We start from the raw sequence: 20,415 nt of genomic DNA, 5'->3' as shown, positions 1-20,415 counted from the left end.
TTAAAAATTTTATTTGCTAATCAGAAAAACACAAACACAAAAAACCCACATCACTTCTCTAGTGCCTTCTATTTCTTAGGTACTTTACAAATACACTTAACATCCTCACAGTCAGGTGTTAGTATTCTGCCTATGAAACAGATGAGGGAATTAAGGCATGGTAGGGTTGGATAGCTTACCTAGGGATACTATTGGGAAGCAGCAGAATTAAAATCCCGAGCCAAGCTGCCTGGTTTCAACACTGGATTTTTTTTTTTTCCTCTGAAGATTTACTTATTTTTTATTACAAAGTCAGATATACATAGAGGAGGAGCGACAGAGAGGAAGATCTTCCATCCGATGATTCACTCCCCAAGTGAGCCGCAACGGGCCGGTGCTGCGCCAACCTGAAGCCAGGAACCAGGAACCTCCTCCGGGTCTCCCACGTGGGTGCAGGGTCCCAAAGCTTTGGGCCGTCCTCAACTGCTTTCCCAGGCCACAAGCAGGGAGCTGGATGGGAAGTGGAGCTGCTGGGATTAGAACCGGTGCCCATATGGGATCCCAGTGTGTTCAGGTCGAGGACTTTAGCTACTAGGCCACGCCGCTGGGGCCCTGGTTTCAACACTGTTAACAACTGTGCTGTATTATCTTTCTGATTAAAATTCAGAAGTGGGGAAAACTGTGTTTCAAAAGTAAAAAATAAGAACTACCATTAAAGTGCACAGCAGATAGAGTGGGTCTGACTTAAGTGTTCAGGTGGCAAGGTTGGGATATATGGAGGAGTTTGGTTGAAGTTTCTTTGGTAATACTTATCCATAATGAAGGTAAAGTTAGGAAAAGCCATCATTTTGTACATGAAATCAACACAGTCCCCAGGTGTCCCTCTTTGACACACGTGTCTCGACCCATCCTGGAGCAGAGGAAATATGCATGGAGACACAGGACTTGGGGATGGGGTACATGTACAAGCTCACCATTTGAGAAAGGCGGAATAGGGACAAGGTTATTGTTTTGGGGATTGGGGTATACCAAGGAATGAGAAGGACTGATACATCCAGAGAGTGAGTGAAGACAGCTTGAGGAATCTGGCATAGCACCCTCACATTATAGAGGATTCTCAGCCTACAGATAGAATTGGGGAGTTAATGTGAATTTTCATAGGAATATTGATATCTTTGTCCTCACTACCTTTAAAGTGCAATTCAGTCTTTCTTCCAGTTATAAATGTTGATAACAAACCACAGTACTACCAGCAGAATTTGCTTTGTCATCAGTGGAAAAGCACTAATACTTTCAAATCCTACCACAGTTGCTACAGATCCCTTGAAACATTGTTTACTGCATGGAAATTATGGTAGTTCTTAGACTCACACTATAAAAATAACACTATATTTTCATAACTAGTTTTCTTCATAGTCTTATTTACTTATTGAAAAATTATTCTGACCAAGACCATTCAAGGGAGAAGAAATGTCTTCAACAAATTGTAATGGGAAAAAAATTATACCTACCTGTGAATAAAAATGAAATTGTACTTTTATCTTGTTTTGTGTATATACAAAAACACACTATACTAAGTGAAATAAGCCAGGCACAAAATGACATAAAAGTAATTCAAAATGGATCAAAGAGCTAAGTTAAAAAGCTAAAGCTATAAAGTTCTTGGGACATAAAGGAACTATACATGACCTTGAGATCGACAATAGCAAAAACCCAGGCCAAAAAAGAAAAAAATTAGGTAAGTTGAATTTTGTCAGTATTACAAACTTTTGTGCATCGTAGGACATTACCAGCAGGGTGAAAAAACAGTCTGAATTTAAAAAAGTCGTACAACTCAACAACAACAAGAAGCCTTATTTTTTTTAAAGATCAAAGGAAACAAATAAATGTTCCTATAAAGAAGATGAAAACATGTGTATCATCTCAAATCACTGGAAAAATATAAAAAGAAAACAAAGACAGGAAATCACAATAAGACACATTTCACATCTACTAGCAAATGTTGACGAGGCTGTGGAGAAACCAGAGAAATAGAGAACCGTGTGGCCACTGTGAAAACAGTTTGGCAGCTCCTCAAAAAGTACAATTGACGAATGATGCAACAGCTCCACTCCGAGCTACACAGCTGCAAAAACCAGAAATAAAGCTTCAAACAAATCTCTCAGGCCAGTGTTCCGGACAGCGGTATTCACAACAGCCGAAAGGTGGAAGCAGCCGACTGTCAACTAACTGAAGAACGAATACACAAAGTGCACTCTCTCAATGAAGTGGAATGGTATTCAGTCATAAAACTAAATGAAGTACTGATGATCTGTGCTACAGCCAGTATGAACCCCGAACACATTATGCTAAGTGAAATTAACCAGGCACAAAATGACAAACATTGCTTGCTTCCACTTGAACAGAAGCCCTAGGGCAGGCAAATTCACAAAGACAGAAGTAGAAGAAAGGTTACTAGAGGCAAGGAGGAGAAGGGCATGAGTTACTGCTTAAGGAGTACATAGTTTCTGCCTGCAATAATTAAAAAAAACTTTTTTTTTTCTGAAGATAGATAGTGGTAATGGTTGCACAACATAATCAATGTTAATGATGCCACTGACTCACATGCTGAAAAATATTTGAAAGTCAACTTTATATTTTGCTGCAGGAAAAAATTATTCTGATAAGAGGTTCAGTAGTTTCGTGGGATCACTGAAAGGTTCAGAGCATGGAATCAAGTGAGGAGGCCTTGAGTTGTAGGTGGTGGTGGCACTGGGCTCTGCAGGGATAATCAAGAGAACTACATACCATGAGTACTATGTTTGATAGGAGGTTCCAAGGAGTTCAATCAGCCACCATTCAATATTCCACCACAGTTAACTGTGTAGGTTACTGATCATAGTGGCTCACTGAAGAAGATACTTACAAAAATGTCATCTCCAGAGGCCAACACATTGGCTCAATTGTCTAATCCTCTACCTCTACTTGTCGGCATCCCATATGGGCATTGGTTTGTGTCCCAACTGCTCCACTTTCCATCCAGTTCCCTGCTTATGACCTGGGAAAGCAGAGGAGGATGGCCCAAAGCTCTGGGACCCTACATTTGCATGGGAGACCTAGCAGAAGCTCCTGGTTCCTGGCTTTGGATCAGCTCATGTCTGGTTATTGCAGCTCTGGCCATTTGGGAAGTGAACAAGCTGATGGAAGACCTGTCTCTCCTATCTATAAATCTGACTTTCCAACAAAGATAAATAAATCTCTCTTTTTTTAATCATCCCTAGAATCTTTCTCCATGCTTTGATTTGGATATAGTTTTTCCTGCAAAGATTCATGGGTGAGAAGTTGGGGGCTTCAGTGAAGTAGTGTCAGGAAGTGGTGGAACCTTCAAGAGGTGGGGCTTCCTGGGACGTGGGGACACCACCTCATGAAGGGATGAACGCCGCCACCTGGAAGTTCCAGCTTGGGTGCAGCTAGATTAGTCCTGATACAGCAGATTGTAACGAAGCAGGGTCACCCCACAACTCTGCCCCTTCAACATGAGGATGGTTCCTTTTTTTGCTTCTCCATGTTGTGACGCTGCAGGGCAGGGTGGAGGTAGTGGAGGGACCCTTTCCAGGACTCTGGAACGATGCTCTCCAGACCCTACAGTCCTACAGCCACCAGGATTGTGAGTCAAATAGATGTCTTCACGTTCTGACTGACTTAGCCTCAGGTCTTTTGTTATGGGGACCAAGACAATGCTTAAGAAACTTAAAATAAAGAAGGCCTAAGACAAACCTCGAAACAAACAAGCAAAAAACAAGTGAAGAAAAATCACATAGTAAACTTCAGGCTTTTGATGAAGAGAATTCAGAGAAGGAAGACAGAAAAAAAGTAGGTTTCCAAGCAGTCAGGTCAGGATTCAATGCTGCCTGGCCTGGTGACAACTGAATGACAGGACACACGCACCGGCACTGGATGTGGTGTCTGAAGGTGGTGATATCAATGTCCATGTTTCCGGAGGAAAAGCCCTTCCTCCTGTGTTCCTGCTGAAAGTTCTCTTCATTGTAGATGTCTCGCTTAACATCGTATGTGAAAGAATTTTGGCTGTATTTATAGTTGAAACTCTGGGAACTTCTCTCTGGTATCATCATTCCTAGATGAATAAAAAGAAGTGAACTTTAAAAAGGGAGCTGGTGCAATGGCTCAACTGGTTAATCATCTACCTCGAAGCACTGACATCCCATGTGGACTCTGATTCATAACCCATCTGCTCACTTCTCATGTGACTCCCTGCTTGTAGCCTGGGAAAGCAATGGAGGATGGCCCAGAATCTTAAGATCCTTTACCTACATGGGAGACCTGAAGAAGCTCCTGGCTCCTGGCTTTGGATGAGCTCAGCTTTGGCCTTCACGGCCATTTAGGGAGTGAACCAGTGAATAGACGATCTTTCTGTTTCTTCTCTCTGTAAGTCTGCCCTTCCAACAAAAAATCATTCTTCAAAAAAAAGAAGAAGAAATAAATAGGGCCTAGTTCATGTCCTGGCGGCTCCACTTCCCATCCAGTTCCCTGCTTGTGGCCTGGGAAAGCAGTCGAGGACGGCCCAAAGTTTTGGGACCCTGCACCCACGTGGGAGACCTGGGGGAAGTTCCTGGCTCCTGGCTTCAGATTGGCTCAGCTCTGGCCATTGTGACCACTTGGGGAGTGAATCATTGGATGGAAGATCTTCCTCTCTGTCCCTCCTCCTCTCTGTGTAACTGACTTTCCAATAAAAATAAATAAACCTTTAAAAAAAAGGAAATAAAATTTCTGTATCATATTTCACAGTTGCATAGGACATTTCATTTTTTAAAAGATTTATTTCTTTATTTGAAAGACAGAGTTACACAGAATGAGAGGTCTTCCATCTGGGTCATACTTACACAATTACATAATTACATATTGTACTTTTGCCATCAAAACTTTGGGGTCACAGTAGAATGCAGTGTAGTGTATCATTCATGAAGTAAAGATCACAAATTCACTAAGGCCTTGAGAAGTGGTTGGGGAGTACAGATGAGTCTTGGAGAGGGATTTCACACTATATCATTAAATGAATTCATACTTTGTGTTTTCCGCAAGAAGAAAAAGTGGCAGAACTGTATAGAAAAGCATACTATTTTTGGCCCAGAGCAATGGCTCAATTGGCTAATTCTTTCTCTTCAAGTGCCAACATGCCATATGGGAGTCCTGGCTGCTCCACTTCTCTTCCAGTTCCCTGCTTGTGGCATGCGAAAGTAGTAGAGGATGGCCCAAAGCCTTGGGACCCTGCGCCTGCATGGGAGACCTGGAGGAGGCTACTGGCCTCTAGTTTCAGATTAGCTCAACTCCAGCTATTGTGGCCACTTGGACAGTGAGCCAACAGTTGGAAGATCTTTCTCTGTGTTTCTCCTTCTCTCTGGAAATCTGCCTTTCCAATGAAAATAAGCAAAAATCCTTCAAAAAATATTATTTCTCCCTCTTTCCCAGTCAACAGGAATATTGAGCCACCCTTCCTCTTTTTGTTCATGTAATTTTACTGTAAAATCCCATTACTAGTGTGTACCAGGGGACTCAACAAAGTTTATGGGAAAATGTGCATTGTGCAGAAACTGCAGGTTTTCAAAAATCTTAGCACCAAAAATTTGCAACCTGAAAGAGCTAAGATAATCTGTTAATTATATTAGGAATATAAAAGTTGCTAATGTAGGGCAGCTCAAAAATTAGCATCTTGTTCTGAGAGTGGCACTAAAGGAGGGTTGATGTGGAATAAACTACCTACAAACATGGAGGAGAGGTGGGAAGGTCGGGACCTGGCGGCAGCAACAGCAACTTACCACGTTCCAGCAGGTGTTGCCACAGGCCAGCGTGGAGCCCAGGGTCACTAGATCTGCTCTCTTTCAGAAGTCATAATCCCAGGTTTTTATGCAGAGTTTCTCTTAATGCTTGTTAATTAGTTACCTATAAAAAAAAAAAGTAGATATCTGACAAAGTCTCCAGACCACATTTAGTGTGCAGATTAACAGTAAGTGGTGTCTGTATCAAGAAACTTGTTAAAGACACAAAAATATCCTCTTCTCCTGTTATATTTTTATCTCCCAATGATTTCCCTCCCATTTTAAGTGGAAGGTTTTTTTTTTTAATGTCACTGTACCCTTGAAGGCATTGTATCTTATTCATTTACCATTGAAAGCAGGTAAGTTATATTTCTTTTCATTTGTTTTTCAAGTTGTCATTCTGTTTGTTTTTAATCTGAAAGACAGAGTTACAGAGAAGGAAAGGAAGGGGGTGGGGAACACACAGAGAGAGACAGAGAGACAGAGAGAGAGAGAGAGAGAGAGAGAGAGAGAGAGAGAAAGAATCTTTTATCTGCTGGTTCATCCCTCAGAATGCCACAGTGACTGGGGCTGGTTCAGGCCAAACTCAGGAACCTGAAACTCCATCTGGGTCTCCCATGTGGATGTAGGTGTCCATGCATTTGGGGTATCTTCTGCTGCTTTCTAAGACACATTAGCCTTAGCTGCATTGGGAATGGACCAGCCAGAACAGGTGCTCATATAGATGTTGACATTACAGGTGGTGGCTTAACTTGCTGCATCATGATGTCAGACCACCCTCAGTAAACCATATTTCACTTCACATATTGCTTTTAATTTGTAACACTGATACACACTCACACACACACACACACGCACATGCACATATATGTATGGATTTATTTATTTTATTGGAAGGCAGATCAGATTTATGGAGAGAAAGAGAGATAGAGAGAAAGATCTTCTATCTGCTAGTTCATTCCCCAAATGACCACAGTGGCCAGAGCTGATCCAAGGCCAGCAGCCAGGGGCTTCTTCTGGATCTCCCACATATGTGAAGGATCCCAAGGCTTTGGGCCATTCTCCACTGCCTTCCCAGGGCATAAGCACGGAGCTGGATGGGAAATGAAGCAGTTGGTACATGAACTGGTGCCCAGATGGGACGCCAGTGCTTGCAAGGTAAGAATTTGGTCATTAAGCCATCATGATGGGTGCAACACTGATATTTTAAGGGTGGTCCCCACCTACTAAATAAGGATTTAGTGAATTCATTACATTTTCATAATTTTATAAATTTCTATCTCATCCACTTTAATTGAAGGAAGTTAGGTCATCCATGATGAGATTGTTTCACAAACATTTGTTGTTGAATGTTAGATGTTTTAGGGATACACAACAACAGACTCTACAGTGTGGTAGAATAAGAAAAGCAAATGATCATGCTCTAAGCATTTCAAGGTGGAAAAGACGGAAATTCATATTTCTTGCTGGCCTGCCATGCTCTCCCTACACTGGCTCTCCCTACACTGCATCTCATGAGGTTGGCACTGTGTTTCATATCATGACTGCATTCATTTTACTGACAAGTTTGCAGAATATCTCAATTTCACAACTAAATAATAGAATCACAAAATAGAATTTGAACCTGATCTGTTTTGGTGGCAAAATATAGTCTTCACAAAGGTTATAGAATATGTATATTATGATATACTATCCATGGATTTCAATTTTTTTACATCAAAATACATGCATTTTTTACTTCCTTTTTCTACAAAACCTTCTGAAGTCCCCTGGTGGATGCCACATTTGAATAATATTTGACCTCCAATTGAGTGAGGGATGGAGAACACTTTTCTGGCAGACAGGATTTGAAGCTTTGCCTCAATTGGGGTCAAAAAAGAGGAGCAGACATTGAAAGTTGAGACCAAGGTAAAATGATGGTGATAATACTTTGTAAGGTAAATAATTCAACTGAGCAGAGTAAAATCAGAATTCTACCTACACCCGCAAAAGTAGGTAGAAACTTATTCTTTGAGAGTTTTACAAGCTGGGTAGATTCTGCCATTTTCAGCCTCAGAACAGGACTAGTAATGGGCCTGGAGATGCACTTTGGGAAGACCAGGTCTGCAGCTGTTTGATTCAGGAGGCTAGTCACTGGTTACATGTGGCCACTTAATGAAATAAATGTTCAGTTCCTCAATTGCATTTGCTACAGGTGGCTAGTGTCTGCCTTATTGAACAGTGTAGCCATAAAACATTTCTGTCATTCCAGAAAGCTCTACTATTGGTCCATGCTGGAGATAGAAGAGACTGAGGAAAAAGAGGAGTTGGAAACCAGTACTATCCATTAGTCTTGGGGAAGAGGTTTTTGGTTGCCAAGTTGTCATACATTCAGTAGGGCCACAGTGAAGGATGGTTATGAGTGGCAGGTGAGAAGCCGTCTTTAAAGAACTCCTCAAGCCATGTGTTTAGCCTCGTGGTTCCAACACTGCTGTCCCACATCACAGTCCCTGGGTTCCATTCCTGGCTCCAGCTTCTGATCCCAGCATCCTGTTAAGGAAGACCCTGAGAAACAGAGGTGATGGTTCAAGTAATTGGGTTCCTGCAACCCATGGGAGACTTGGATTCAGCTTGGCTCATCTCCTGTCCTTTGCCAGCATTTAGGGAAAGAACCAGCAGATACCATCTTTCTCCTTGCCTCTCAGATAAACTAACTGAAGATCAAATGTCTAGTTAAAGGCAGCAAAGGGAAATGTGACTTCTTTTTTATTTAGTAATCTTCTCTGTCCGTCCTTCTGACTTCATAGAAACCTTAGTGGTTAAACAGGCCTCTTTCCTGCCATCATACCATCACTAGAGGTGCCTACTGACAAGCAGGCTCCACCTGGCAAGTTCTTCTGGGTCAGAAAAATCCCAGAAAGGAGCGGGAGGGACAGCAGCTGATTTCTAGAACCATCCTGGTGATCCTGATACAAAGTACAGTATGAGAATCCCTGTAAATGGCATCACCACCTATGTTTAGCCAGCCTCTCAGTGGCAAACTGGTGACCAGTTAAAATACAAGCACTTGACTTATCCGCCCATCCTTCCATGAATTAATCTACACATCTGTCTATAATGTGAGCCAAGAAAAAAACATCTAAACACAGCTCCATTTTCTATTGGTCCAATGGATGTGAAATTCTGCGGATTCTTTTAACTGTGAGATTCTTTCAGATGTTTGCCTTCCTGGAAAGGCAACATTCACTTCCAAATACTCAAAAGAAGCAACTAGTCATTCTGTCAGAAATGCCTCTTAGTCAGTTAACTAACTACCAGGATTTTCATCCTAATATATCTTGAAATGTGGAAAATGCATAAACAGGAGCACTGCTGTGAGCCTCCATCAGCGCCCGCCTAACGGGCTGGTTTGAGGGGTAAGAAAGTTTCCTTCCATTCAGGATTGAGAGCGGGGTGTTCGCAAGGGGACACCCGGGCATAAACAGGATCTCATGGAAACGGAGGGAGGAAAGTGACCTCAGGCAGGGAGGGCTGCAAGGGGCCAGGACAGACCTGGGACCAGATGGATGAGGCAGGCGAATCAGTTTCTAGGACATCTGGCAGTACCCACCAGCGCCTTTGGCAGGTGTCAGCTTGCAAAGGGCACTCACGGTCTCTGGCCAGTGCCAGATCATGCGGTCTTTCAAAAGTCTCCAGGACTGAAAGTAAGCCCCCGGGCTACCACGGTCAGCCACTCAAGTCTCGACAAATATTGACCTAGCCAGCGCCCGCGTCTGCGTCCCCGACCGCCAAGTGCCAGGCCCTGCGGGCGGTCTGCGCCCAGCGAAGGGCGGCCCTGGCAGCGGCTCACCTGCTTCCCCGGCGGGGCGGGGGCGGGGTGGGGGTGGGGGTGCTCGGGTCTCCCACGGCTCCGGCCTGGCTGGCAGTGTTGCCCACCCGGCCGCCGGCGGTTCCCGGGCCGAGCCGTTGAGGCCGAACCCGCGGGCGTTCGGGGGCGAGCGGGGGCGAGCCGGGGCGAGCGAGCTGGGGAGGGGGTGGGGGAGGCACACGGCTGAGGGACGGCTCTGCACCTGACCCGGCGTGCACCTGGTTCTTCCTGCAAAAGCTGGGGTAGCAAGATGGGGTCTCTCCACTCCGTCCCCTGGGGTTATATAGCCTGGGCCTGTACGGATTTCCTTCTGACCCTGTGAGGTGGGAACTGAAAGCGGCAGCAATTATCTGGCAACTCTGGATGACTCTCCCCAAAGCCACACGGCCAGAATCTTCCTTCCTCGGAGGGGCCCCGGAATGAACAATTCGCGGTCCTCTTTAGCGGGCAGTCTTCAGGCCAGAAACCAGTTTCAAAACTTTGGGGGTCTTTCTAAACTCATCAGAACCACCTGGAGTGGATGATTTAAAAGCAACAACAAAAAAAGTGCATTCCTGATGCCCGCTCCGACGCACGCACGGCACCCCGCAGCCGGCACCCCAGTGCGCGCGTCCCCGGGGCCAGACGAAGCGTCCGGGTGGTGCATCTCGGCGTCCCGGCAGGTCTAATGTTTGCCTGTGAAGGCCGATTTCGTCAGAGTCCCGAAGAGTCCGCCAAATGTCCTTTGGCAGATGGGACCAGGACGGCTTTCTGGCTGGAACCGGTGTTTTTGACGCAGGTATTTCTCGGAAGCTGAGGGTTTCAACCGAGCAGGTGCTCGGCTCGGGTTCAAAGATCTTTTGGCTCTCGGCCCGTCCGTGCTCGCTTCTCCGCTGCGCGGTCGCGTCGTCCTCGCGCCGCCGGCCACAGAGGGGCGCGCTCGGCCTGTGCGATCCGGTCAACGCCGCCTCACGCGCCGCCTCGGCGCCCAGACAGGGAGTTCCTGCCGCGGATGGCCAGCTGTCGCTCTCTTCTCGCGAGAACTGTCCCCTCCCGAGGCCTCGCTCCTTCTGCACCCCTCCCTCGGACAGGTTCCATATTGGGTAAAATCTCGGCTCGCGGAGAGTCCCGGGAGCTGTTCTCGCGAGAGGAGAGAGGCTCCTGTTCGCTGGCTCGAGGACTGTGACCACTGGAGCTTGAGCGGGCGCTGCAAGTGGATCCCCGAGTCCGAGCTGCACAGCCCGGAGTCGGCCTGGCCGGGGAGAGGGTGCACGGGAGACGTGCACGGGCGCAGCCCTGAGCTCCGCTGCGAGCGCTCTGCCCTTGGCTGCAGCTGACAGGGGCCGCGGGCGCGCGGTGGTCCGTGAGGGTCTCAGCCGCCGGCACCTGCGCAGCGGCCAGCGCCAGGTCCTTCCACCCACGCCCCGCTGGGGTGGGCGACGAGGACCGGGGAGCGGGTGTGGGTGCAGGCACGCACGCACGCGCGCGCGCGGGGTGAGGGGGGACACCTCAGGGCCACCTCGTCGCCCCGCGGCCGTCGCTGGAAAATGTCTCAGGAGAGGCCCACGTTCTACCGGCAGGAGCTCAACAAGACCATCTGGGAGGTGCCCGAGCGCTACCAGAACCTGTCCCCTGTGGGCTCTGGCGCCTATGGCTCGGTGTGGTGAGTGTGGCCGGGAGCGGGGCCCCGGCGGGAGCGGGGATGGCGGTGTAGCCCCTCTTGTGCCCCAGGGCCAAGCCTGACCCCGGGGCTCGGCTCTGCGCCCAGCAGCAAGAATTTCGCCCCTTCCACTTCCCCCGAGCTCTCCCTTCCAGCTCTGCATGTCCCGGACCCTCTGCACCCCTCGCTCGCTGCACAAGCCAGGGTGGTGGTCATTTTTGCGTGCGGGACGCAGGTCCGCCGTGGGCTGTTAGCTGATGGTGCTGGAGCTTGCTCCCAGCTCACACACCCTGCGCTTCTGCTTCTCCCCTTACGCCCTATCCCACCCCACTCCCGAGGGGCTGGTTCCAAGGAAGGGACCCCTGTTGTTGCCGCGGGTGGGGTGGTTTTCCTACTGGTGCTTTGCTCGGGGACTCTGTCCCAGGGTGTGCGCACATACTGGGGGCGCAGAGACGGGGTTGTCTGAACAAAACAGAAGCAGCTAGCTGCGGGCTTTTGTTATTGTAGCAAACCTTTGTCGAAATCCAACTCCCCACACTCCCTACTCCCCACGCACCTCCCGTGGAGAAGCGTTCGTTTTGAATTTGCAATTGAATTGGTAGCGACCCACTGGGCTTCAGATATCGGCTTTATCTGGGTGAGCCCTGCGCCCGCCTGCGCGGTGCGTTTCCGAGTCGGTTGGAAGCATATTTCCTCTTGGTGTGGAGGGTGTTGGTAGCGCCTGCAGAGAGAACGCTGCCGCTTGAGAAACTGGCGGCCTGGCTGATTAGTCACATAACAGCCACTGCTCCTTCAAATATTGTCTGACGGAAGGGGGTTCTCTCTGGAGCAGGGCCAGGCCGGTCCCTGCCACTGGGGTGTTGGGGTGCTGGGAGGTATTGAGACTATTTTTCATTCCAGTTGGGTTCTGGGAATGGTGTACTTTTCAGAGTCCCTGGGAGAGAGTGCTGGGAGCTACTCTCCCACGATGGTTTCCGTGAGACTTGGGAGCACTTAAGAGACACTTGGTAGCTTGTATTTAAATTGACGCCTGGCCTTCCCAAACCTGAAGGACTTCCCTAACTTCTCTTTATACACTTAGACCAAATCTTTTCTACTTAATATCTTTATAGAGCTCCTGTTCTGAAATCAAGTATCAGGCTTAATTGTTATCTCCCCTCCCTTCCCCCCTTGGCCCTATGCGTTTTTGGCGAATGCAGTTTTTTGGAAAAGGGGCTAGTAAAATGCATTTTTGCTTTGGAACAAATTCCAGGCCTTTGGATGTGTTCATCTTTAAACAGGATCTCTGTGTTTCTTAAAATCACTTCATGAATTTCCTGTTTGGTAGACTTTTCTGGGTAATTGAGATTGTGCAATTGTGTCCTGCAACAGATCGTATTGCAAGCTGCTTGAGTAATGCTGCACAGGTCGCTGTGGTTAACATCTTTCTCCCAATTTCACACCGCGGCAGTTTAACCTTTCCAAGAGATTTGAAGCTTTTTTTGGATAATATATATATGTTGTTGATTTGCTAGTTTGTAGAGATTATCTTTAAAATTCAAGAGCTCATTCATATACTTGCATTTTCAGTTTTTAAAAAATACTCATTTGAAAGGCAGAGTTCGAGAAGGAAAAAGAGAGAGAGAATACACTAGTTCACTCTTCAAATGACTGCAACAGCTGGATCTGGGTCAGGTTGAAGCCAGAAGCCTGAAACTCCAGCCAGGTCATAGGGGCAGCTTTTGCTGTTTTCCCAGATGGGTTCTAGAGAGCTAGGTTGAAGTGGAGCAACCAGGACTGGAACCAGTATCCTCATGAGATGCCAGTGTTGCAGGCAGCTGCTTAACTTGCTGTGCCACCAGGCCTGCCCTGTTTTGTTGCTGTTGTTGCTTTCACTCTTGAATTGATATAGATATTTTCTTAGTATTTATCAAGTGTTTAAACCTTCCTGTATCACTAACAGAACAACTCAACCCCAGACAGCTGAAGTTGAATGCAGCTGCTTATACGCAAGCCTTCCCTGTTCTTGGTGGGGCTTGTTGTGTGTTGGCCCAGAGTTTCAGATCTGCAATATAGTGTCAGTAGACCGAACTCCACAGTGTGCCTTCTGTGCTGTACAAGCTTACATAAGTATCCGGCACCTGAAAGCAGTTCTTTAAAAATGGGAAATACAGTAACATTGTGTAAAGTTCAGAAGGAAGTGCCTCAGTGAAAAAAAAAAATCTCCTTTTCCTTCTGTTCTCTAGCCATGCTATTTCTCAGAGACAACCGGAGACAGAGAGGCGGAGCTGTTTTGGTTGGTTGTTTGTTTAGAAGCATTTCTAAAGACCTAACTTTAAGTAGTTAAGAAGTAACCACAGTGTACTAGAGGAAGAAAATACAACAGGGATTACGTAACAGTTGACTATAAACAAATGTATCTGCTTGTGGAATGAATACTGCAGTTTAGAGTTACAAATGATACCTCATTTGGAGTAGGTGCTATAGTTATTTGAAGTCTCCTGTCCCTCCCAACTTAAATAGCAGCTTTTGAGGTGTGGCAGAAAACATTTTCTGGAACTTCTAGAATCTACACTGGAACCAATGTTGCTTTTTCTGTCTTCATCTTTTGAGAGCAGCTTTGATTTAAACAATAACAGAGTCAATTTCAATTCAAATAATTTGGGGAGTTTTGCCTCAAGTCTAACAAAAAAGGTTCACCAGTCAGGATGACCGTACTGTTTTAAGTTAGATAGGACTGTCAAGCATTGACAGTTTTGTGTGACTTGTCTAACTAGACCTGGGAAATCTCTGAGTTTTAAGGAATGCAACCTTCTTGAATATGTCAGTTTTGTATACTCTGAAGTGTGATACACTTTGATGTATAACATTTGAAAAGCATATCACCCTACTTTTATTGTTTTGTTACCAAATATATGGCAAACAAATAAAAGTGAGTTGCCTGTGTGATAACGTCCTAGAAACAAAGATCAAGGAATCAGATCAGAAATTTGAGCATTGGTAGAGTTAAATAAATATGGTTTTTCTTTTTAAAGGGGAATAGGAACTAAACTCTGTCTTGCATCCTTAAGGAACTTTGTGCATTGTCTGCAAGGGGAAACGAAGCAAAATTGTTAAGAATACATGGCTGCTATATGAAATTGTACCACATAACTCAGAATTCAAAGTAAAAATATATTAAAAGAAGAATACATGGCTGCAAGGCATTGATTTTGTGGCTTTGGGACGAAGGGAAGAATCTTTGTGGTGAGTTTAAGGAAATGTAAACAGGAACTTAAGTGCCTTTCTTCTGGGGTACTTTTTTCCAGTCCCTTGCTATTGATTAGAGGAGAAAGGGAACTGGGAATCACACAATAGGAGATGGGAATTGAGACTTATTTTGGGGTTATACTCAACTATTTATTCAGTAATATGAAATTTGTTGAATACTAACAACCATGAGCCTGGGTGTTTGAGGAAGAGTGCTGGGCAAAATGAAACAAGACAGTTCATTGCCTTTTAGAGCTTATAGCCTGGAAGGTCTAATAACCTCATTTATACATTATCATCAACACATAGATTGACAAGAATGTGAAGAAGACGCTTCAGTTTCTTAAGGAATCCAGTCCAAATTCCAGAGTGCCTTGTGAAACAAAATTGTTCCAATAAGTGTTATAAAAATGAGTGAAATTTTTCTTTCTTTCTTTCTTTTTTTTTTTTTTTAGAATTAGTGACCATCAGTTGAAATGTGTTAGGGCACAAATAAACAAACTTCCATGGTTGTGGAGCCAGTGTTGGGGTACAGCTGGGTAAGCTGCTGCCTGTAACACTAACACCCCATATGGATAGTCAGTACAAGGATTCTCTGCTTTTGTTTCAGCTCCCTGGGATTGTGCCTGGGAAGCTGCAGAAGATGGCCCAAGCACTTGGGAGACCAGCCAATAGGGAGACCTGGAAGGAATTCCTGGTTCCATGCTCTGGTCTGGTCCAGACTTGGCTTTAGTGGTCATTTGGGGAATAAAACAGTAGATAGAAAAAATATTTCTCTCTGTGTTGTTCTGCTTTTTAAATAAAGGAATCTGTTTTTTTAAAGCTGTTAATTATGTAAAGATGACTTTCTTGATGCCTGATCAATGACAATAGTGTGTATCTGCTGTGCCAGAGGTGCCAGTAGGTCCCTGCCAGTCCTTCTTTATAACCAAAAGCAAGGTGGCTGGCTGACTGCTATCAATGCCAGTCAACCCAAAATATTTCAGCACAATTAATAGTCAACATTTGTATTATGGGTACATATAAAGACTTTAAAGAGTTTGGTTACATTGATGATAAAGTTATGTTTCATTTCCCGAATCCCATTGTCTCCACTGGCTTTTTACTGGCTCTCATTTAAAATTAGAGTATGTGGAACCCCCAGCTTTCCCATCTGCCAAGTTAGTTTCTTGACACCGAGGAGGGTTCTACCCTGCTTGCCCTCTAGCCCAGCCTCAGATGGACTGGGTAGACTTTGCCTTTCTTTCTTTTTTTGTTAAATTTTTTTTCTTATTTCTTATTTATTTTTAATTTTTGAGTTATGTGGTACAATTTCGTATAGACTGGGATCACTCCCCCAACAGATTTTCCCCATGTTAATGCAATAGTATAGTCCTTCATAAGGAGTCATAATTCCATCAGTCTGTTATGTGTTGCTGGTACAGACAATGTCAGACAGTCCAGCATCTCATTGTCTACACATTTCCAACAGTTTCACTGAGGGTCCATTTTTGATTTGGAAGAAGGGATACAATAGAGACTACCATATCCAGATGTGGGGATAGGCTTTGCCTTTCATGGAACAGTGCAGATGGGGCCCAGCTCCTAGGGCTTCGATTCAGGGGGGTGGGATTCCCTGGGTCAGGGCACTCTCGCTTTAGTATTAGCTGACATTTTTATGGGGCTTCACAGTGCATAAAGTGTTTTTGATTCAAAGCACTATCCATTGGTCCTCACCAACTCCGGGAATGCTCGTGTTGTGAATGCAGGTTTATGGATGAAGTGTTAGGCTCATTCATGAAAGGCACAGTGCACTGGTCTGTGCCATTTTGGTTTTTGATTCTGGGGTTTTTGTAGTTCCCTGTAGCTGTGAGCTGCTGGGATTGCAGGGTGCCACCTTCTCTTGTGTAGTTTGCCTCCTTTTGTAAAGAAAGAAAAGTGGCTGCTTAAGTCACTTGCAACAGAGCTGCGAGGCTGGGGAAATGGGTCCCACCCCTGTCATTGTCTAGCCCCATGGAGTGAGCGCAGGGCCTTAACCCATTGAAGTCATGTCCTTTCCTCGGGACTGATAAGCCAAAGATGAACTCATTCATTGGACAGATTAAAAATTTGTGCCACAAGAATTATTTGGCAGTGCAAACAGTTAATTCCTGAATTTATGAATCCTGGTTTGAAATCCTTCACTGTGTGTGTGTTTATATAAAGTTGAGACCATCTGACCATGCTTGTGTTATATAAATACAGGATATAAATAGAAATAACTGCCTCTCCAGGTCTTTGAAAATACATTAGGTTTTTGTTCTTTACTGTGAAATTCAGTATAAAGCTGATTTGTTCCTAAGAGGTACAACTACTGTACTGTCTTTTTAAAAAGCCTTCATTATAAATTGGATTCCCTTAACATGGACTTTTTTTTTCTCATGATCACCATGTCTTTTAAAGTCATATATGTTTCTTAACGCACAAAACAGAAACCCCTTTAAACTTAATCTTTTTCTTTTTTTTTTATAAAAAAAGGCTTTTAGTTCTAGTAGTTTGTTTTTACACAGTGCTTCCATAAGTCAAATATGTATGTGTGTTATGAATTTTTTCTGAGATTTATTTATTGTTTTATTCAGAAAGGTCTGAGAAAGAGTTTCTGTCCAATGGTTCACACCCCAAGTGGCCACAATGGCCAGAACTGAGCTGATCTGAGGCCAGGAACCAGGAGTTTCTTCTGGGTCTCCCATGCGGGTGCAGGGTCCCAAAGCTTTGGGCGGTCCTCCATGCTTTCCCAGGCCACAAGCAGGGAGCTGGATGGGAAGTGGAGCAGCCAGGACATGAATCACTGGCGCCCTATGGGATCCCAGTGCATGCAGAACGAGGACTTTAGCCTCTAGGCTACCGCCCTGGGTCCTGTTAGGAATTTTTAAAAGTAAACAACTCTCCAGCATTTGAGTTTTTTTTAAAGACTTATTAATTATTTTTATTGGGGAGTCTCATCTACAGGAAGGAGGACAGAGAGAAAGATCTTCTGCCCCTGGTTCACTCTCCGAGTGGCTGCAACAGCAGGAACTGAGCTGATCCAAAGCCAGGAGCCTCTTCCGGGTCTCCCACACAGGGGGGCAGGGTCCCAAGGCTTTGGGCCATCCTCGACTGCTTTCCCAGGCCACAAGCAGGGAGCTGGATGGGAAGCAGGGCCACTGGGATTAGAACTGGCTCCCATATGGGATCCCAGCGTGTGCAAGGCGAGAACTTTAGCCACTAGGCTATGGCACCAGGCCTCAAATTCAAGTTTTTTTGTGAATTTATGTAGGGAAGAAGAACAGGGTCCACAAACTCTACTTGACAAATGGATTCTGAGTTCTGGACATGCTTGGCACTCAGGCTGAGTGTCAGGGAGGAAGAGGTGCCCTGGAACAGGACCCTTACAAGAGGATCCCTTGGCCATGGACAGATAGATAGGTTTTAGTGCTGTTTCCTGAGAGTTACAGGAGAGAAAGGGGGTGGAAGATGAGATCATGCTAATCTCCTGAGGTCAGGCGTGGCCTTTCCTGATACCTTGAACACCTGCCATAGGTACTTTGGGTGTTAGATATGGAATCTGAACAAAACAGACAGGAACGTCCATAGTGAAGAAGCTGTATTTAAAAAAGAAAGATATATTTAGAAAGGTGACAGTGAAAGTGGACAATAGGCAAGTAAAAAATTTGCAGTGTAATATGTAGGTTACAGGTGGCTTATCTGTAGTGTTGTTGGGAAAAGGAAGCATAGAAAGGAGGGTGTTTGGAGACCGAGTGACACCTGAGTGGAAACCTGAAGGAGGTGATGGAGGACCCTGGGTGGGATTGGTGAGTAGGAGGAGCTCTCCAGGCTGAGGGACTCTTAAGCAGAAAGGCCCTGTACTGTAGGAGCAGTTAGGACACCAGTGTGGCTACGCCCGTGTGGACAGAAGTGACTGGGGTGTTGCAAAGGCACAGAGATCCTATAAGATGTTCCTTGCTTGTAAAGACTCTGACTCTTTATAAGAGGGGGACGCATCATGCAGATTGCACTTAACTCGGCTTTGTCCCTCTGTTCTTGTCTCTGTCCTCTTACCCTAGTAGAGGCTGTGGTTTAGATAGAATCAGAGAGTAAGGTGGAATGTTCCTGGCCCTGACTCCTACTCGCAGCTCTCATTCCAGTAGGCCCAGAGGGCCAGAGTCGGTGTTTTTCTTGGGCCCCGAGAAAGTCAGAATACCCCAGTCCAGCTCTTTCAATAACAGGTGCAGAGTTCATTTTTTTAGTTTTTTTTATTGCCAAAAGGAAGGGAATAAGGAGATTAGCTGTAGAGTTCAGCTGAAAAAGGAAGATTAGCCTGCTGGCAGGTTGAGTGTTTTCTAAGTTCTTTGACTTCTAGGGTTTTTCTTACTATGCGTGTGTATTTTAGAAGTCATTTTTACTTTGCTTCCATGTCTCAGCATTCAAAATCTCACTTCCGATTTTATTTGGCCTGATTGTCTCTCTGCAACCCTCTGCCTTTCCCCTATTACTATAGTTTTGGTGGAGTCTATCGTTACCTGTCGTTAACACCTCAGTTTTGAGGCCCCAAGAATTTTTTTGTTAAGTAGGAAAAAAATCTTATTGATTGGAAGCTTCTGCAGGTATATGACCACACAAAAACCCCCGCTACTTACTGTCTGCCCTGCCTTTACAGATTCGAATTCCTCCTCTACTCACTCATCAAAGCTTACCCCCGCTTTACTGCACTATTATCTGGTTACAGAAAACAAGTTTCCTTGCAAACACAGATTCCCATGGCAACATAACAAAAAGGCAAAAGAACAAATGTTTTATTTTGTCTGACCAACTTGAGACCCTGAATATTTTGGCTTCTGTTGCTTTGAATGATGTCGTTATGGATTTTCTTGTTTTCCTCAAAGCCTTTCCTTCCTGGGTCCTGGCGGTATGGTCACTGTGGCTGTAACATGAAGAAAGGTGCTTAAGTGTATCTATCATTCGTCTGCCTGCCTGTGCTTGGAAGTTTATGGTCTAAAATGTAGATCTGTGACCATGCCAAAAAAGCAAAACATGATCCTTTGTGCCCTTTGGTTTGTTGGTGCCAGGCATTGTAGCAGGTGTAATATTTATAAAGATTCAGAAAGCAGGAGGGGGCCCTGCTTTTGTGGCTATTGATTTGGGAGGTGACGTTGTTGTTCCTCATGGAGTGCTTTGGTGCATAATAACTCTCCGCATCTTTCAGTGCTGTTTGCCTGTATATGTCTAATCCTTTTCTTGAAACCTCTTTAGATTCTTCCGTGACTTGCTGGGTACATTTTACATCTAGGGCAACTCTGTGCAAGGATTGTGTTGGATGTCTGTCTCAGAGACCTTTCCTTCTGATGATTCAGATCTTGAAAGTAATGACTTCAGCGCGTGCCCACAGGAGGTCACTTACCCGCCAAATGCCACCAATCATGCTCTCCCTCTTTCCTCTGCTGCTGAGCTGGAAGTGCCTGGCTTACATAAGTGTATGCTGAGCTCATCTTCCTTGTATTTCCTCATCCCTGCAGCAGATCTAGTTTAATTTCCAAAAACCATTGTTTATCCTTAATGTTCCCAGTACTTCTTTTTCGCCCTGTCGATTCCTTCACTTAGGACCTAGGTAGCTTGAACCTTCTTGGACTTTGAGTTCTGAATAAATTGTGTCTGTTTATGTCAGCCAAATATTGGTGAAAGTTTTAGTTATTTTCCTCATTCAATGTATTAAAATATGACTCTAATGATCATAGTATTAGACTGTAGTGGAATATAGATTTGGCATCTTTTGTTGGTACATTATATCATATCCTCATTTGACACTGTAAGTTTGGCTTGCTTTATTTTCTGATTCTTAGTGTTCTGATTTGACCTGCTGTGAAATGAATAACCTCAGTATTCTCTTACTCTGATGCTAGCACAAAAGGGAGGAA

General features: G+C 45.1%; 2 protein-coding genes across 6 annotated transcripts in view; one reads left to right on the top strand and one right to left on the bottom strand.

The window, feature by feature from the left end:
* SLC26A8 (solute carrier family 26 member 8) overlaps positions 1–9,647 on the bottom strand; it is an 85,385-nt gene extending 75,738 nt beyond the window's left edge. For 3 of the 4 annotated variants that reach the window (XM_058663987.1, XM_058664001.1, XM_004590474.3), the window contains exons 1-3: positions 9,622–9,647; positions 5,793–5,916; positions 3,907–4,093 (exon numbers count right to left, since the gene is read on the bottom strand). In XM_058663987.1, coding sequence (XP_058519970.1) covers positions 3,907–4,091 — 185 coding nt within the window. In that variant the 5' untranslated portion in view covers positions 4,092–4,093; positions 5,793–5,916; positions 9,622–9,647. Of the gene's footprint in view, positions 1–3,906; positions 4,094–5,792; positions 5,917–9,381; positions 9,543–9,621 lie in introns of those variants that run through there. The other variant, XM_058663993.1, reaches the window with a different exon arrangement.
* A 1,132-nt stretch (positions 9,648–10,779) lies between these two features.
* The window catches only part of MAPK14 (mitogen-activated protein kinase 14), a 73,343-nt gene continuing 63,707 nt past the window's right edge, over positions 10,780–20,415 (top strand). The window contains exon 1 of one of the 2 annotated variants that reach the window (XM_004590317.4): positions 10,780–11,281. In XM_004590317.4, coding sequence (XP_004590374.1) covers positions 11,166–11,281 — 116 coding nt within the window. In that variant the 5' untranslated portion in view covers positions 10,780–11,165. The remainder of the gene's footprint in view (positions 11,282–20,415) is intronic. The other variant, XM_004590316.4, reaches the window with a different exon arrangement.

The sequence above is a fragment of the Ochotona princeps genome, chromosome 1, assembly GCF_030435755.1.
Source record: "Ochotona princeps isolate mOchPri1 chromosome 1, mOchPri1.hap1, whole genome shotgun sequence".
In the NCBI taxonomy this organism is placed as follows: domain Eukaryota; kingdom Metazoa; phylum Chordata; class Mammalia; order Lagomorpha; family Ochotonidae; genus Ochotona; species Ochotona princeps.
The sequence above is the reverse complement of the archived record's forward strand: the minus strand, read 5'-3'. Positions and strand labels throughout refer to the sequence as shown.